Consider the following 17,897-nt stretch of genomic DNA (forward strand, 5'->3'; position numbering starts at 1 on the left):
ATCGGATTGTTTGATTTTGTTCTTGTTGAGTTGTGGGAGTTCTTTATTTTTCTAAATATTAACCTTGAATTGAGATAAGATTTATAAATTCCTCTTCTCTCCCATCCACCCATTCACCCTTCGCTCTCAATAACTGACTATATTTGAAGGTTATTTCGGTTCTATCCTATTGGTCAATATATCCATTCTTATGTCAGCACACTCCTGATGCTTTACAGTAAGCTTTGAAATCAGAAGGTGTAAAACCTGCACGTTTATTTTTTAATCGTTTTTTCAACATTGTTTGTTCTACTCGGCATCTCTGGGTAGCCCCGCTTCTTTTCATTCATTCTGCATGGTCATTAAATTCTCTTAACAGTGAATGACATCGTGTTAATTTTGCAGTGAAAGGCTTCTTCTGTTCACCTGGAGACAGAGAGCATCTGCTGTGCTCCAAGGTTTCAATTCTTGCCCAGTGACTCAAGGCCACTGGAAAAGCATTCTGGGTTCTCCTAACTCATCCCCACGTGAACCAGCAGCAGTGGGGTCCCCACACTGGCTGGCTTCCCTAGCGTTGCGGGGAATATGGTCCGTGAGGCACCACACACAATTTAGCAATTCAGGCACATGTGGAGCTCACACAGAGACTTGGCAGCCGTCCCCATGATTGTCTCCCACTTAGAGAGGGTACCAGGGGACCTGGCATCTTCTGGAACTTATGGAAGGCTGGCAGCCACCTCTCCAGCACATTTGCATTTATTATCCCTGGGAACTCAGGCTCAGCCATTCAACTGCTTCGGAGGTGCTGTGAGTTTTCTGTCTTTCCATCTGCCTCTTGGCACCCTTTCCGATATCGCGAATGCCCGGCTCTCTTCCTGGAAGGGTTCTAGTGTCTTGTCTGGAATGGCTCACCCTCTTACAACGTAGAATCAGAGGGGCAGAGCAGCCATGGTGCTGTCTCTGCAGCTATGGAAGCCCTGGGCCTGGAGCCAAGTACAGTCTCCCACACTCGGAGGCACAGCATCCTTAGCAGCTGCCAAAGCAAACCTCCCGGGCTCATAGCGTGGGATGCAGCTCCCAGGTGTTTTGAGATGGAAAAATAGCTAAGAAACACCACACTGCAGGGATGGCTGTTTGCCTCTTTGGCTCTAATGACCAAGTATGTGTCTATCTCTCTCTCTCTCTAACTAAGCCCGGGCCACTCTCAGAGTAACACTGGGGTGTCTTCCTGCCCCCGCCCCACCATCTGCTACCTCAGTTGCTTCCTAAGGGCTTGTATGAGCATCAGTTGGCAATAGGTTTGTGTATAAGGGGAGGGGGAGTTATACGTGCTGTTTCACCTACAAAGACAGCAACAGGCAGGCGCCAAGAGCTCTCTTCTGGGAGGCGAGCCTGGCTGGGGTCTGCCATCCCACTTCAGCCAGGATGTAACTTGGGGCAAATCTCTTGTGCTGTCTACATTTTTTTTTTCTTTCTTATCTTACCAGAAAGCCCGACTAGATGTCCCTCGAGGTCCCATACTGTGCCGGGTTTCTCACATGATGTCTTTCTGGACTCTTCCAATCTTCTCACACAATGATTTCAGACCATCTTCTGTGATGTCACTTCTGTTGTGACATTCCCAAGCCCAGCACCTACCCACAGTAGATACGACCGAAGCAGAGTTACACAGGCTGGGATTGCAGGCCAACAGGCCCTCACTGACCCAAGGACACTCAGGACACATTGTTGAGGCTGAGGTGGGGCACAGAGCAATGTCTGAGGTTGGTGAAGTTTGACAGGATAATGATATCCCTCTGGGTATGCCCCAGCATGGGGTCTTCGAGAGTTTGCCTTAGTATAGTCTGGCAGCATGAGCAAGACCTGTCTAGGGCAGCCCTTTCCCCGATTTCTCACTCACCGGAATACTGTTACTTCAAGTTTCTGTCCACAGTCTGGATCCAACCCACAACATCATAAAAAGTAGAGATGGCTGTGTGGCTTAGACTAGCACCAATCCCATTACCTGTCATCTGACCATGGGACAGTTCTCTGAGATGCAACATCCCATTCTCTCCAGACTGGGGACCTGTTCACCACCCAGGCTGTCAGAACCCATGCTTAACAGCTCACAGACATATCCCACTTGGACACAGTCATGAGTGGAGGGAGAATGGCCCTTGTGTCAGGAGGACCCAGATTCACCTCTCCCCTGACCTCCAACTGGTACCTGTTTCCTAGTCTTTGTTAGGATCACACCTTCTAAGACACATGTAATCATCTCTGATGGATTAGCTTCACAGAGACCAAGGGAAGCTTCTTCAAGACACTTCTCTCAAGAAATACAAGTGCCTTCCTCATAGGTGGAAGTGTTGGTGGCATTTCCATCAGAACTACTGGTCTAACTTCCTCCCCCTCAGCCCCCCACCTTATCTTATGCTCAACTGAGCTATCAGTCTGGAGGATGAAAATGGCCCAGATTCTCAGGACAGGTGGAAATAGTTTGTGTTTGCTCTCACCACTAGCTACCATTTCTCTTGGGTGTTTCATAAGGATAACTAGGTGTTAGCCCTGTGCCTTACTACACCATGATTGGCACACTGAGTTAGATGTGCACAGCATCTCAGTGAGACTGTGTCCAGAGTGGTGCCCTGGGAGTATCTGATGAGAGGATGGATTAAACAGTAGATGTGGTTAGCATAGGAAGGGCATCTGCAAATGGTATTGACCAGCAGTGGGTCATTGCCTCCCAGAGGACTGTGGGACACCTACTCCAAATGACAGTTGCTAGGTGACTGATACAAAGAAACAACCATGAGGCTCTGCCAAGGAAATCAGTAGTTATGGTCTTATGTTCTTCTGGATAGCACAGAATAATTAAATAATTGTATTGGGTGCCAGGGAATAAAACCATGGAGTAACTGAATCACTCCTTTTAAGATCTAACACTGGGTGAGAGGTCACCTAAAATGGATATGTACCCCAAGTCCTGGCTCTGGCTTTTCCAAGCTGGTAGCAACGGGATCTGGGGTAGATCCCAGCTTCTCTGCTATACACGTCTTTGTAGAATGGCTAGACAGGGCGGGCGGTCTGGGGTTCAGTAGGTGTAGAACATGGGTGTGTATAGGGCAGGAAGAGACTGCCTTTGATGCAACTCTCCTGCAGTAAGCTCTTCTCCACCATTCTTTTCATCCTCTTACCCCACAGACCTCTGTTCTCCATGGTCACAACCTAGCTGTACCAGTCATGAGTGGACACTTGAGAGCTGTACTGTTCGCATGTGAACACTTAACGCTGTCCTTTGAACCTGAAATGTTCCCCCATGGGCTCACATTTTGAACACCTGTTCCCTAGCTGATGCTGCTGGTTTGGGAGGCCACAGAACCTCTGAGAGGTGGGGCTACGCTGGCAGAGGTGAATCACGAGAGGAGAGCCTTTGAAGGTTGTTGAAGGTTATACCTGGCCCCTGCTTTCTGGTTCACGGCGATGTGAACGGCCTCCATCACGTGGTCCAGCCTCCATCACGTGGTCTGACCTCCATACTGAGCTGTGTTGCTGAGCCCTCCCCTGCCATGGTGGACCCTAAGAACCCTCTGAAACTGTGAACCTGGATAAACCTCTCTTCCTTGATTCTGTTTCTGTTAGGCCGCGTGGCCACACGGATTCAGAAGTCACTAATACAGAGGCAGTATCAGCCGGAAGCGTGGAGGTGGCAGCTAGCCTGTCTTCCTCCCTTCTCCCACACTCGGAACCGTTCTTGTGACTGAGACACAGTCTGCAGCTTTTAGTCCTTCAGGATTGGAAAGGACTCTTGGTGCCGCCATCCCCTCTAGGATACCGGCAGACTAAAGACAACAGTGAATGGGCTCTCGGCCTCCACAACATCTGGAGCTTGCAGGGAGAGCCTCTCTTCTCGGCTTTCCTCCCCCTCCCTCTGACATTTCCCGGTCGCCCAATTTCAAACCTTGCCAGGGCTCCGTTGGCTGTGGGGGCTGTTTGAGAGCAGCTTGACGTTCTTTGTAACCCCGTGGAGGGGGCTCCATTCGCACAGGGACAGGGAAAGGGCTTTGGGCAGGGAGAGTGAGCCAGGCCCTGAAACATTCGCCTCCCCTGACCTCCCAGCAGCTCCCCGCCCACCGCATCTGTTCCCACCTAGCATTGCAGAAGATCATCCCCGGAAAGAGTGGGAAGAGAGAACCGCTCACAATGAGGCTCTGGTGAGGCATAAAAGAGAGAGTTTTAGGACTAAATGGGAGTTTATCAACTCCTCCTCCACTTTACAGAAGAGAAAATGGAAACCCAGGGGAGCCAAGAAACCCGCTATTGGTCACAGCCTGACTGTGGGGCAGAGCAGGAGCCCTGGGCTCACGATGCTCTGAAGCATACTCATTCTGTGGCTGGATGAATGAACTGTTTTTGCTATTTCTGTGCGTCAAATCCTGTGCTCACAGCAGATGTATGTAACTCTGTCTCTCTACAAGCTTAGACGCACCAGGGGACAGCCAATAGCCATACTGCAGAGAACCAATACACTCTACGTGGGTCTGAGTCAGGCTAATGCGAGCATTGGGGAAGTGGAATCAGGAGGGCTTCATGGAGGAGGTGCAGCTCAGGCTGAATTCGGGTGGGAAGGCCTTTGCGAGGCTATCAGCAGGGTGAGAGCTCTAGGGAAAACTGCACTCTGTTGTCAGTGTCTGGCCCATACTCTCCAGCCCCAGCCCGGCTGAGGCTTCTGCCCTCACCAGGACCACAGCCAGCTACAGGCTGCTTCAGCCGAGCAGCCAGAACCTTGGGAGAAGGCATGGAGTTACAGATTTTCTTCAAACTTGGTTATTTTGAGTGTTTGTTTTTTGAGACAGGGTTTCTCTGTGTAGCCCTGGCTGCCCTGGAACTAGCTCTGTAGACCAGGTTTGCCTCTGCCTCTTGAGTGCTGGGATTAAAGGCGTGACCTGACCACCTCTGTCCAGCCTTAAGTGGGTGTTTTGAAAACAGCTCCTTTAATTATGGAAATAGAAGCCTTCTATTCTACATTTTGGACCCAAGAAAAGAGGAACTTTTTTTGTTTTGTTTTGTTTTTTCTGGGGCTGGGGACCGAACCCAGGGCCTTGCGCTTCCTAGGCAAGCGCTCTACCACTGAGCTAAATCCCCAACCAAGAAAAGAGGAACTTTTGGTCAAACTCTGCCTTGGCCCTAACCTCATTCATGGTCCAGTCCACCATGCCAGTGGCTTTCTGGCAGCCCTCCCCTGGTGAAGGTTGGCATGATCTCAGCGAGAGTCTCAGAAAGGCACCTACTTCTTAGGGGCTGGAAGTCCACCTTTGACTTTGAGTCTCTCTTTCTTCCATTACCCAGTCCTCAATCCTCCCTCCAGCCTCCCTGAGAACTTTGGTGTCAAAGCCAACACGAGGCACAGGGACACTGGCAGATGTTCTCAAGGGTTTCTTCCAAACCAGAGGCTAAGGCCACAGACTGACCATGGGTGACTTTTTCTTTAGTCTAATGATAGGAGAAAGCATGGCCTGAAAACTCTAGAAAACTGAAAAATGTGTGCAAAATTAATTAAAATGTTCATTATTTTGTTATTTGAAGATGGTAGTAGTAGGTAATTTTTGCTTGGCACTTACAACAGGCATAATTTTAACAAATTATTCTCTATCTATCATCTATCAATCATCTATCTACTCTCTATATATCATCTATCAACTTTGTCTATCAACTACCTATCATCTATTTATTACCTGTTTATTGATCATTTGTCTATCTATACATCTGTTATCTGTTTGTCTATCATCTATCTATCTATCTATCTATCTATCTATCTATCTATATCTATCCACCTATCATCTGTCTGGCTCTATCTACCATCTACCTATCTATCATAAAATACATTTAATATTCACAGTGACTTATGAGGAAGGAATTATTACAGGTGATGGCTCTCAGAGTCACCCCTCTATAAACATAGAGTTAGGAGTAATCCCCATGCTGGCAACCAGTCCCTGATTGCTATGGGGTCACCTCTTAATGAATTTGTCTCCTGCTCTCCCCCCCCAATTGAATTCATGAATATATTAAAATAACATTAATTTAGACTCGATTTGTAAGCATGTTTTGCTCAATGCTGCCATACAGTGGAGCCATTTTGAATACATTATGATAAACTGAGTCACCCACAATGCATTGCTGTCACATTATGGAAAGAAATCAATAAAGCTCTTCCTGGTGATAGCATTTGACCAAGAGCGAGCTCAGCTTTGAATTCTCTGCTTGTCTATTTCTGTGTCTTCTACTGTCCCTGCCTGTCTCTTGGGTGGGTCTGAATCTGTCAAATGCTTGACCAAATGCTGACTCATCTGTCCCTATATGTTTGTGTCTGCACATCTGTCCTTAACAAAGGGCTTTGCTCTGTGTTGAACAGAGTAGAAATATTGTATAGAAAGCATCACGTGAAGAAGGATTGAGGGATATTTTACTAAAATCTTTAACCAAGTTTTACAAGGGATTAAATATTGACTACGGTTGACCACAACCAACCCAGATAACAAATGGGCCCATGCTACCAAGGGATATCCATATAGTATGCTCAACGTTGAATGATATATTCATTTTATAAGCACCTTTAACCTATATTTGCCAGCTTCAGCAAACGATTATCATAACACACATGCATGCATGGGCATTATACTTGGGTCAAGGACACAGAAGGGCGTATAACTTAAGATTACAGCCATGCCTTAGCTTAGGGTATAAAGGCTGGTTACTGGGGAAATCCAAGGCCATTACCTCGCCCTCTTTTTTTTTTTTAAGGAATTATTTATTTATTATATGTAAGTACACTGTCACTGTCTTCAGACACACCAGAAGAGGGCGTCAGACCCCATTACAGATGGTTGTGAGCCACCATGTGGTTGCTGGGAATTGAACTCAGGACCTCTGGAAAAGCAGTCAGTGCTCCTAACCACTGAGCCACCTCTCCAGGCCCATACTTTATTATTCTTAAGATTCCTGTGCTTGTTATAGGCACACTGAGCAGAACTATTCCTTTTCTGTAAACTGTTCCGTGCAGTGATCACATAGGTAGGCCCACAGTTTGCACATGTCCAGACCTCTGCGTGTACCGTATGTCAATCACTTGGTACCCAGAAGGACTGAGCAAAGTTCTAGCTCCTCCTGCCACGGGTGAGCAGTATCTGGGGAGATAAACCATAGCAGTGCAGAGAAGTCTGGGAGAAGAGGGCCGTGGTTCCTGAGGGAAGAGTGCAGGTGCTTAGGAAGGTATGCTGTGAGCACCAGGTGTGGGAACGAGGGCGAGTGGCCACCAAGAGACAAGTGGAGAGGGCTCCACAGAGCTTGCCTGTGAGCTGGCTGAGGTGGAGAGAGCAAGGTGAACTGTGATCAGTGGAAGGTTCTGCACTGTTCTAACATGCCAGAGTCCTGTATTGTTAACAGTGCAGCATATGTTACAGCTAATTGGGAAGATATTGGGAACAACTATTAAAGACCAAGTGATGTTTTAATCATATTATATATATATGTATATGTATATGTATATATATGTATATATATATATGTATATATATATATATAAATGTGTGCTGGCACATGTGCATGTAGGTACATGTGAATACCAAAATGAAAGTCTTGGTCTGGTGTTTGCAAACTGGGTTAGACTAGCTGACTGGTGAGCCCCAGAGATCCGCCCACCTTTGCCTCCCAAGCACTGTTTTAAGCTCACGCCATCACACTTCATTCTTTTATGTGGGTTATTGGTGTGTGTGTGTGTGTGTGTGTGTGTGTGTGTGTAAACTCAGATCCTTATGCATACAAGGCAAGCACTCCATTGAGCCATCTCTCCCTCTCCGGAGTGATGTTTCAATGCATAGTCAACCAGGCTGTGGTGAGATTAAATGCAGTGTTTGAGCATGTAAGTGCCAACGGGCACCACAGATGCCAGACGTTCAGGAGTGAGTGCACTGTGGGCTCAGGAGTCCGTGTTTCTGAAGGAGCTTGGTGTGTGAGCTGACATAGCTTGCTTGTTCAGATCTCTTGAGTTCCAGTTTAGGTCGAATCCTTTCTCAAGTATGGTCAGGTTTCTTTCTTCCCCGTGGCACAGTAGCAGTTACGGTCTATAGAGCTGCTTTCTCAGACTGTGACAAGACACTTGGCAGAGACAACTTTAGGGAGGAAGGATTTAGTTTGGCTCTCAGTTTGAGAGAGCACAGTCCATCATGGTGGGAAAGGCGTGGCTGTAGGCAGCCCTGTGGCTCCGGGAGTCTGCAGCAGCTGCTTATCATAGGGCACTGGCCAGGAAACAGAGATAGCTCAGGACAGAAGCTACAGCCATCTAGCCTAACTGCTACCCCTCAAAACAGCTGGGGCCCAACTGTGAAAATGCAGGAACCCGTAGGGGGACATTCCATGTACAAACTACAGCAGGGTCCATTGCTGTGAGAACTGAGGTGTGACCGGCCCCTCAAAGGCCCTTAGTACAAAGAGGTCCTTGTTTGGCTATGTCTACAGTAGCAATGCGGTGGAGAGCATTTTAAGAAAGACAGAGAACACTGATCAAGGGAGGGTAAAGAAGGGCATTGTGGGGAAAGGCAAAGGAGGAGGCCTGGGGTTTCTGAACCCTGGAGTTGCCAATGCTCACCAGAGTCTATGGGAAGTATGGAGGAGTCTGACAGGAAACAGACGGATCTACTAGAGACAGGAGACCCTAGGACAGGATTAGCGTCAGGGGAAGGCTCTCTGGGATGAATTCTAGGGCTAGTGGCTAGGGATAACACTGCCACCTGCTCACCGGGTTTTCCTGACCTGAACAGGGTGGAGTAGAGTCTGTCTTGTTTGGCTGGGAGAGAACATCCCACCCTCCAGGGAGCCTCCCCACCGCCTTCTCTCCCTGAGAATTGTCATCTCCTCCCCTGCACTGCCTGTGATTTCTCCCTTCCAGCACCTCAGCTGGTGTCTGCTACAGGCTGTGGAGTGAAACATCGCTGGTTTCTCCAGCTGAGGTCCCAAAGGCTGAGGCACAGGTCCGTGTATGCGCGGTCTGGGACTACTTGGATGGAAAAGAAAGACGGGGTTACTCGTGACTATTTCTCAAAAACAAACAAAAAAACCCAAAACAACAAACCTGACCACGTGGACGGTTTCAGCCTAGGTTTAGTTGGTGTTGGTGTGAGAACCCTTTTCCAGGGCCACGTGGCTCAGAGACAAGCACGTACTTGACACGGGACAAGAGCAGGTTCTAGCCTCACCGGTACTTGTGCAGCAAGAGGAGGGAGTCTGCTCCTCATCGCTGAGCCTCCCCCACCGCCAGGGTGCTCTCTGGAGACGTGTTGTGTCGCTGCTGTGTTCTGACTGTTCCAGACAGCGCTGGGGAGGCTGCGGGGGCGGCTGGCACACCAGGCTTAGGCAGCTAGAACCTGCCAGCTTCTGCCTTTTCGGGAAGCCCACGCAGGCACTTCCGATGGCCTTCAGGGACAGAGTTCCTGTTGGAAGGGTGGCGGCTCTTGTTCCTCTATGCCCAGCCTGCAGAGAGGAAACAGGGCAAGGCCACTCTGACTCTATAGCACAGCTTGGGCCCAGATTGCTTTGGAAAGCAAGATCTCAAGGCAGGGTCTGCGTCTCTTCATGGTGTGTTGTTCAGAGGAACACGCGATTTGATCTAGCCTTTCTGAGGTTGCACTAATCTTTAGCAAAGGGAGGCTTTTGGTCTTGTGGTAGGGTTGGTGTCCTAAGACGTATTCGCCCAACACTGCAGAACTTTGCAATGAGACAGTTCCTATTAGCTATAGGCTGGTGTGCTCAATACAATTGTCCAACAGATGGCACCAGTGTGTCTTGAAGAAGGGATTCTTACTTGCAGAAAGCTCCTGGATGGGCTTATGGTAACCCTGCTGAAAGGGCAGAGTCAGTTTGGGGAGAACTTTACAAGAGGCACATCAAGTGAGCAGATCACAAGTCAATTCTACAGCTGGCTCAAACGGCAGTTCCCAGACCCTGCCCCACGTTGGCTCTCTCCTCCGTTTAGAGCTCCCCTTTGTGTCTCTGTTCCGTGCTACCTCCAAGTCAGGCCAGGGATGAAAGGCAAGGGGTGTGTGTGTGTGTGTGTGTGTGTGTGTGTGTGTGTGTGTGTGTGTGAAGTGAGGCTCACTGGCCCCGTTGTTGTTGTGTGTCACACTATATTTCCAGACTTAGCCTCCACTGCATGCTGCATGGTGGGCAGAGAGAGCTGGCTCTGAACTGTCATCACCCCAGGGACATGTGCCACCCTTTCAGAAAAAGGGACTACTCCTCAGGTTCCAGAGCCTTGGGATGCTCAATCTAAAATGGCTGTGATCTAGTAAGGACAGCTCTGGTCTCATCTGAGGATTGGGGTGCTTGAGCACACACAGAGACCTGGGAAAGAACTACGGCCCATGGGCCAAAACCAGCTGCCACCTATTTTTGTGTGGGCAAAAAATTATACACACACACACACACACACACACACACACACACACACACACACACGTATATATAACCCCTGGCACAAGCATACGGACTGTTTCTGCCATCCAGAAAGTTCCTTTTGTTCCTTTATCATCTCTCATCATCTTTGGTCATCTCTCCTCACCCTCCCCTGGTCAGAAGCACATGGTTGAGTTTGCACCACAGCCGCAGGGTTCAGTCATTGTAACAGGGACCATATGGCCTACAAACGCCTAAAATATATTCTAACTGACCCTTTCCAGGAGAAGTGTACTGACCCCATTCAGGGCAGGGGAGGCCACCATTAATCTTGGAAGAACCTTGAGTCCGAAGTCAAGAGACTGTCATGGTTCATGGCTGTGTGACCTGGGCAGGCCACCCTCTGAAGCTCTGTCCTTGTCATTTATAGAAATGACAATATCAACCCTACTTATCTCACAGGACCATGGTCTCGGTTAGATGACTTCAGAGATGTGCAAGAGCTTTGTCAGCTGCCGAGTCCTGTTTGAATGCTTCGTGCCAATCACCCGAGAGAGCGGGTTATCATGGCGTTGCCAGGGACGCCACCTTCCCCCAGGGATCCCTTTTCAGTCCTTTCTTCATAACTTCATAGCTTCTCCTGGCTTTATCACTTCCTCCTGGCATGTGGGCGGGCTTTATTCAGGATTTCTATGTCCCCTTCATTCTGGACAACTTTAGGTTATCAGGTTGGGTATCTTATTGGTGGGCCAATCTCGTGGTGAATTCTACATTCAAAAGTCCGTGTGTTAGTTATTTTTTTTACTTTGCTGTGACAAATCACTTGACAGAACTGACTCGAGGGAGGCAGGGCTTACTGGCTCCTAGGATCAGGGGATTTCAGCTGATCATGGTGGGGAAGACATCAAGGAGTGGCCAGTGGGAGCTCCTCCACAGTAGCTGACTGGAAAGCAGAGAGCTTGGGTTAGAGCCCCAGGCATATCTGTAATGCGCTGAAGGCCCGTGCCTAGTGCCATGCTTCTGCAGCCTAGAGGCTACATGTCGACAGGGTTTTTATACACAACCTCTCAAAAAACAGCACTAGCAGCTGGGGACCAAGTGTTCAAGATGGGAACCTGTAGGGGACATTTCACATTCAAATGTAGCATCTTGTGTGGCCTCATCTGCCTGTGGAGGAAGGCTCGGCACTCTGCGTGCTGTTAGTTTTTGTTCAGACTTGCTCTCTTGTCAATATTACATTGAGTCACCAGTTAGGGTTGCACTGGGGCACAGTGCCCTCGGAACTTGTTTTGGAAACTGGGAACTTAGGTAGCAGGAAGTTCTGCTGAAGGGTATAGAGAGAGGAGGTGTGTAGACAGAGGAGAGGAAGCCCTAGCTAATCCCCACTGCTCATTTATGGGGGCTTTGAAAACAATGGTGTTGCAAGATGAACCTCTGTACCCCTGTGGTCATTCTCTTTACATGGTGTGAGTAGCCATCACCTAATAGCAAAAGTCTGCGGTTCACCCAGAAAACCACCTAGAGACTCATGACCTCATTGTGACATAGAACGCTCCAGGGAGGCCAGAAGATGGCCTGCCTCTCTCCTCCTGATCCCCGGCTTCAGATCTACGGTCACTTCAGCTGGAAAGGCCCCGAAGCTTCTCACAGTTCTAGGCTCTTGAGCCCTGGCATTGGCTTCTCTCTGCCCGCTTCATCCTGACCTGAAACCCTACCTCCCCAGACGCCCCTGTGCTTGGGTACATTGCTCCTGTAGCCCTCTTTTGGCTCCTGAATCCCAGACTTTCCTTGTGCTGATCAAGTCATTGCAATGGAGACCAAATGGTCTACAACTCTTAAAACACGTCCTATGGGGCACTTTCCAGATTTTTTTTTTAACGGATGGCTCCCTTAATCTCTTGGCTTCTTTACCAATGGCATTTCTGCTACAGTATCTCTGACACATGACTCTCCACCCACTGAGTGGCACTAGTAGCTGATTAAGTGTCTCTAGGGATGGGAGACTCACCCAAAGGACACCCCATTCCTTTGCTGTAATTTTCTTTTTTTGCTATTCAAAAATATTTGAGTTAAAATTGTCTTCCTGGCCCAGTGACGGAAGTCTGTGCTCCAGAATGATTCAGAACCCATTTTCTACAAGTGCTTCCCTGCCTTTCTTTTCCTACCTCTGATCCACAATGTCTGGGTCCTTGTAAGATCTCACTGCCTCTCCTCTCTGCAAGGTGCCTGGAAGCAGCCTTTAGAAGCCCCCTCGGGCTTCCACCTTGGTAGACCAGCTGTAGTGATCTGCACCTTGCCACCGCTAAGCAGGATCAGGGAGCCCTCGAGTGGTACTGGAAAAGGTTGTATGGTGGTGGTTTGAATGAGATGTCCCCCACAGACTCAGGCTGTTTGAGGAGGCATAGGGGTTGTGGACTCGTTAGAGGAATCATGTCACCAGAGGCAAGTTTTGAGAGTTTAAGGACTGGCGCCATTTCTAGTTTCCTCTCCTTGCTTCCTGTTTGTGGTTTGATGCTGGTCCTTCTAGAATTGTAAGACCACACAAATTCTGTCTTCTGTGAGTTCCCTTGGTCATGGTGTGTTATCACAGCCATAGGGAAGTAACTAAGAGAGGTTGTGAATCAGATCGATTCTACAAGACCATCTAACAAGGAGAGAGCAACCAAGGCCATTTGGAGTCTCTGGGACTTGGAGGTGATGAGAATAGAGTCAGTCAGCTTTAGCTAAGGTCTTGCTTACAAACCACATGACCTGGAGGCCCTCGTGGAAAATATGGTATCTATCTTTCAATCAACTTTCCAAGCAGCTCGAGATCCAATTCCATAGGTTCCCTGGGTCTGACCTTTCTGAAGGGCCTTGGTTCCCTGGCTTCAGCTGCTGTCTCACGGTATTCATGGCTCTAAAGGAGGACGTAGACGCTGACAGCAATTGTTCCTTCTGCAGCTTCCGTTCCAGACAAGGATCAGAGAACCCCTATCCCTTCTTTTGTGGGCTTTGCAGACAGAGAGTTATGGAGAGGAGATGTCTATTTGTTATAGGCTCGATGCTCTCACCAGCAAAGACCAATTGGCATGTACTGGAGGAATAGGGGTGTCCTCTTTGCACCCTTTCCAGGTGCCATGACGAGACACCTCTCCAGGCTGATCCTGTGCTACAGAAAGTGCCAGAAGTGGGAAATGGGCAGGCTTAGATTTTTCTCCTTAGTCCTTTGCCCTCAACAACTTCCTGGGAACTTCAAGTTTCAAGAAATTGGATTCAGTTTGCATTCCAACGTGCTACCCATAGGTTTCACAGTGCATTAGGGGGTGTGGAAGGGAGAGAAGAAGGGAGGGAGAGAAAATGTCCTGAACATATCCATGTACCCCCTTTTTAAGTTTCAGAGGAATTGGGGGACTTACATTCAGGCAACAGTAGACAGGACAAGGCAGTCCGTGGCAAAACTCCATGTCATCACACAGATATCAGCAGAGTAGGAGAAGACAGAGGACAAATACCTTTGGAGGCTGGAGGTGGAGGGCAAGGAGGAGTCTAGGGAAGCAGTGAGCAGAAGGGCTAGCATTCTGGGCCTTGGCTGGAATCACTGGTTTTTAATCAACTCAGTAAATTGGGCATAGCATATCTGAAGGGAATGGTTCCTTCTGCTCTATGTAAACCAGAAAGCCATGGAGGAAGAAACAAGGGAAGGGAGAGTTGTCTTAAACCTCAACGTTGTTGCCATCCAAGAAGACCTGGAGGCATCTGCTTGCCCTAACCATACACATTATCTTCTGGCCTTTATTCCTTGCCCTAAGGCAAGCTGCGGATGGAGAGACCTGACCAGAGCTCAGCACACTCTCAAGTATGTGTTGACCCTAACCTATTTGAGGCCATGACTGAGGCTGTGTTTGGGGTTATGGGGAATTGATTTTTGTCCAGCGAGTACAGCAATGACACAGGAAGCAGATGTGGGTTTTTTTAAACATGTATTTTGCTGCCCAGTGTTGATTTTAGTTTAGTCTCTGTGTGTCTATGGCCTGGATAGACACGAATTTTATTTTCACCTACAGAATCCAATCTCCCCAATGGCAGCAGTATTGTTTCACGGCGTGGAAATGGACAGGAAAAATGATAGGTGTGTAGGGACTTAGAGTCACCTCAGTACTTCAGAGGAGATAAGGTAGGCGAATGTGTTAGATGAAAACAGAAGTTCTCCTTTACCCATGGCTTAGATATTACCTAGAGTTTAATGATGACCTTTTGGAGCCAACCTGGAGTGACTTCTCTTTGCCCTGTTGTTGACAGTAATGAGAGTGGCGCTCATGCAGATAATTCACCATCTTATGAGCCTCCGTGGGAAGGATTGATGGCTTGGAAGCTCTCTGTGCACAGTTAGTTGTCTTTTCTTGGGATCCTAATGAGGCAACATTTTCTCTGTCTTTGTTCCCAGGAAACAAATATGAAATCAAGGTATACACTGGTGATGTGATTGGTGCAGGGACAGATGCTGATGTCTTTATCAATATCTTTGGAGAGTATGGAGACACAGGTAATGGGTCATTTCCTCACAAGCCCCACCCTGTACAACTCCTTAGAGTGGCTGCTTCTTGTAATCCAGCTGAGGAAGGCAGCTTTTAGTCTTTCCGTTGAACACCTCTCTTCTCTTCTTGTGCTGTGATTTGCAGTGGTTTGCCCCAACAGTAGGGTATCTACCTTATGTGGTCAAATGTATGTATGTGTAACAGGTGTTCAAATCTCTCTCTCTCTCTCTCTCTCTTTCTCTCTCTCTCTCTCTCCTCCCCTTTCTCTGTGTATATGGTATGGTTTTCAGAATAAGATATTCCTAGGTTTGGATTGATTCGAATCGCATCCAAAACTATGAGTAAGCCCAAATTTCACATCCCCGGGAACTCATTCTCAATATCTTTATTGCTATAAGCTCTGTGCTTATGTGGGCTGCTGTGGCATGACATATGATTCAATGTAGTGACTTGTAATAAACCAGAGTGGGACTAAGGACTAGAATAATCCTTGGTCTCACAGGTGATGCAGAAGCTGCAGCTGTAGGTACTGGGAGGCAGCTCAGGTCTCAGACTGAGACAGGTGGTTTTCTCTCACTGTGTCAATTTATTGCAGTAACACAGAAGTCAGAAAAGTTACAGAGACATGTGAATTTGGGGTAGAATACATCAAAGAATTCAACATGTACTGCTGAACTTATAATGAGTGAAAATGGACTCTCCAGGTTCCAGACATGAAGGAGAAACTCAAAACCAAACCAAAGTATTAGCTATGAATCGATCCTGTAGCTCCTACAAGGAGAGGGCTTTCATGCTCATTAATCTAGAAGACAGGTTTTTGTGCCCATTGAGGGTCAGAAAATGAGTCGCAGGTCCAGAATGAGGCAAGAGCTTGAAATTAGAACTGCACATGAAGCCAGGGGCCCCAGAGAGTCTCAGAAGTGGCCTCAGTGAAAGCAGACCAATGGCTTTGCTCGTGCATGGGCATAGTCACTGGATCTCTGCAAAGCACTTAAGTTAAAACCAAGACAAATGAAAATGTGTGTTATTCAGGGACTTGAGGTCTGACTGTTAGGCTAGACTTGTGATTTCAGAACGCCTCTCCCCCTGCACAGAATACTTGGTTCAAGCTGGATGTGATAGCATGTGCCTGTCATCCTAGCCTTCAGAAGGTAGAGGTAGGGTGTTCTCTCTGCAGCCTAGGCCAACTTTGTCTACACAGTGAGCTCCTGGTCAGTCAGAGCTGTATAATGAGACCCTGTCTCAAAACATACAAACAAGAAAAAAAACCAAAATAGAATGATCAGTTCATAGCGAGTGAATCTTCACTAACACTCTGCAAAGGCCTTTCTAAGGCTACATATGATTCCCATGAATGAAGTTTTGGAGCGAGTTTATTTTCCAAAACTATAAAACACTAAAGGACATAGCCCACCGTGGTAAAGCTATAATCTACACAACTATCAGAATGAAATCCCCGGGGTTTCAGATAATGGAGTGGTGTTGGGATAGCCTATAACTTAAAAAATAAAAGTTAGACTGTTAAAACATGTAAGAAGGGACAGAGGAAAATATAGCACCATGAGAAACAGCACATTAGGAAAAACAACCATACGAAACCCCAGGAAACAGGGAAAACATGGCTGCTAAAGATAAGCGCCTCGGAGGTGCGAAACCCAGTGCAAGTAAGGGAGCTGAAGAGAGGCCTAGTGAACTGCAGGTACGTGAGCAAACCCCTCAGACAGAGAGAAAGGGGTGGGAAGGAGACAGGAGAGCAGGGAGGGAGGGAGGTATGGGAGAGGTTGGTCCAGAGACAGAGGATGCCAGCCAGGAACAGGTAACAGCAAATATTCTGAGAGACAATGGCCAGAAGCGTTTCTAAGACCCAGCAGATCTGAATTTTCAGCTTAAAGTGGCTAAATGACGCCTGGACTAGAATCTACGAAGGAATCTATGTTACCCTGTTAAGCCGAAAGCAAAGAGAAAGATCTGAGAGGAAGAAAAGCCGGCAAGTCACTTTCTGTAAAAAGTCCACTGAGACGAGTGGATAACTCCCATCGGCAACAACAGAAGTTGTAAATTCATGTAATCACACCTTTAATATTCTCTGGAAGGACATATGTCAACCATGCATTCCACGATAGATAAGCTGTCATTTCAGGTGATGGGGGAAAATTAACAAATTTTTACTTTACCAAAGAGGAATGGATGGATATTATGTCCTACACTCATGTTTAAGCAGCCACTAGATGGGCTTCTTGATGTGATGACTTATACCTATAGATCCCAGCACTTGGGCGACTAGAGCAATAGAAACAGGAGTTTGAGATTAGCCTGGGCTACATACTGAGTACAAGGCTAGCCTACCTCACATAGGATGGAAGACTCTATCCCTCTTTCACACACACAAAAGTAAACAAAACATCAATAGCCATATGACAAACCTAAGCAGACACCAACCACAGAACATCACTGCCTAACACAGGGGAAAGAGGAAATGTTTACCCAAGATATTTATGAACGATATATGAGAAGAAAATTGGTAAAGTATTATGGGGATTTGTCCATTACCCATCTCTGTAGACTTCATTAAGCTAAGTGTGATATTAAAATTATAAAGGTAAATACCCAAAGTAAAAATGCATAATCCATAAATGAATAGAATGAATCCAAGGCCCAAACATTCAGTCAATCCAAGAGAAGCAATGAGGAAACATGGCTGATGGCACAAGTGCATACACTGGTTATCACGGGAGTAGGAGCACCTGTTAGGGAGGAGCCAGTAGTCTTGCCAGGCACATTTAGAATCCCAGCACTTTGAAGAAGAGACAGGAGAACTGGAGTTCGAGGCCAACCTGAGCTCTCTTAACATGATTCTCTTTCATAAAGATATTCTCATAGTATATAAAAATAAATAAAAATCTAGCTTAAATACATGAAAGGAGAATTTTGGAAATAAGCAGCATGAAGAATTCTGGGAAAATCTCACCA

The 17,897-nt window shown here is 47.4% G+C and overlaps 1 protein-coding gene across 2 annotated transcripts in view; it reads left to right on the forward strand.

Moving 5' to 3' along the window:
- The window catches only part of Loxhd1 (lipoxygenase homology PLAT domains 1), a 152,643-nt gene that overhangs the window by 20,433 nt on the left and 114,313 nt on the right, over window positions 1–17,897 (forward strand). For both annotated transcript variants that reach the window (NM_001414400.1, NM_001106132.4), the window contains exon 5: window positions 14,837–14,935. In NM_001414400.1, coding sequence (NP_001401329.1) covers window positions 14,837–14,935 — 99 coding nt within the window. The remainder of the gene's footprint in view (window positions 1–14,836; window positions 14,936–17,897) is intronic.

The sequence above is a fragment of the Rattus norvegicus genome, chromosome 18, assembly GCF_036323735.1.
Source record: "Rattus norvegicus strain BN/NHsdMcwi chromosome 18, GRCr8, whole genome shotgun sequence".
In the NCBI taxonomy this organism is placed as follows: Eukaryota; Metazoa; Chordata; class Mammalia; order Rodentia; family Muridae; genus Rattus; species Rattus norvegicus.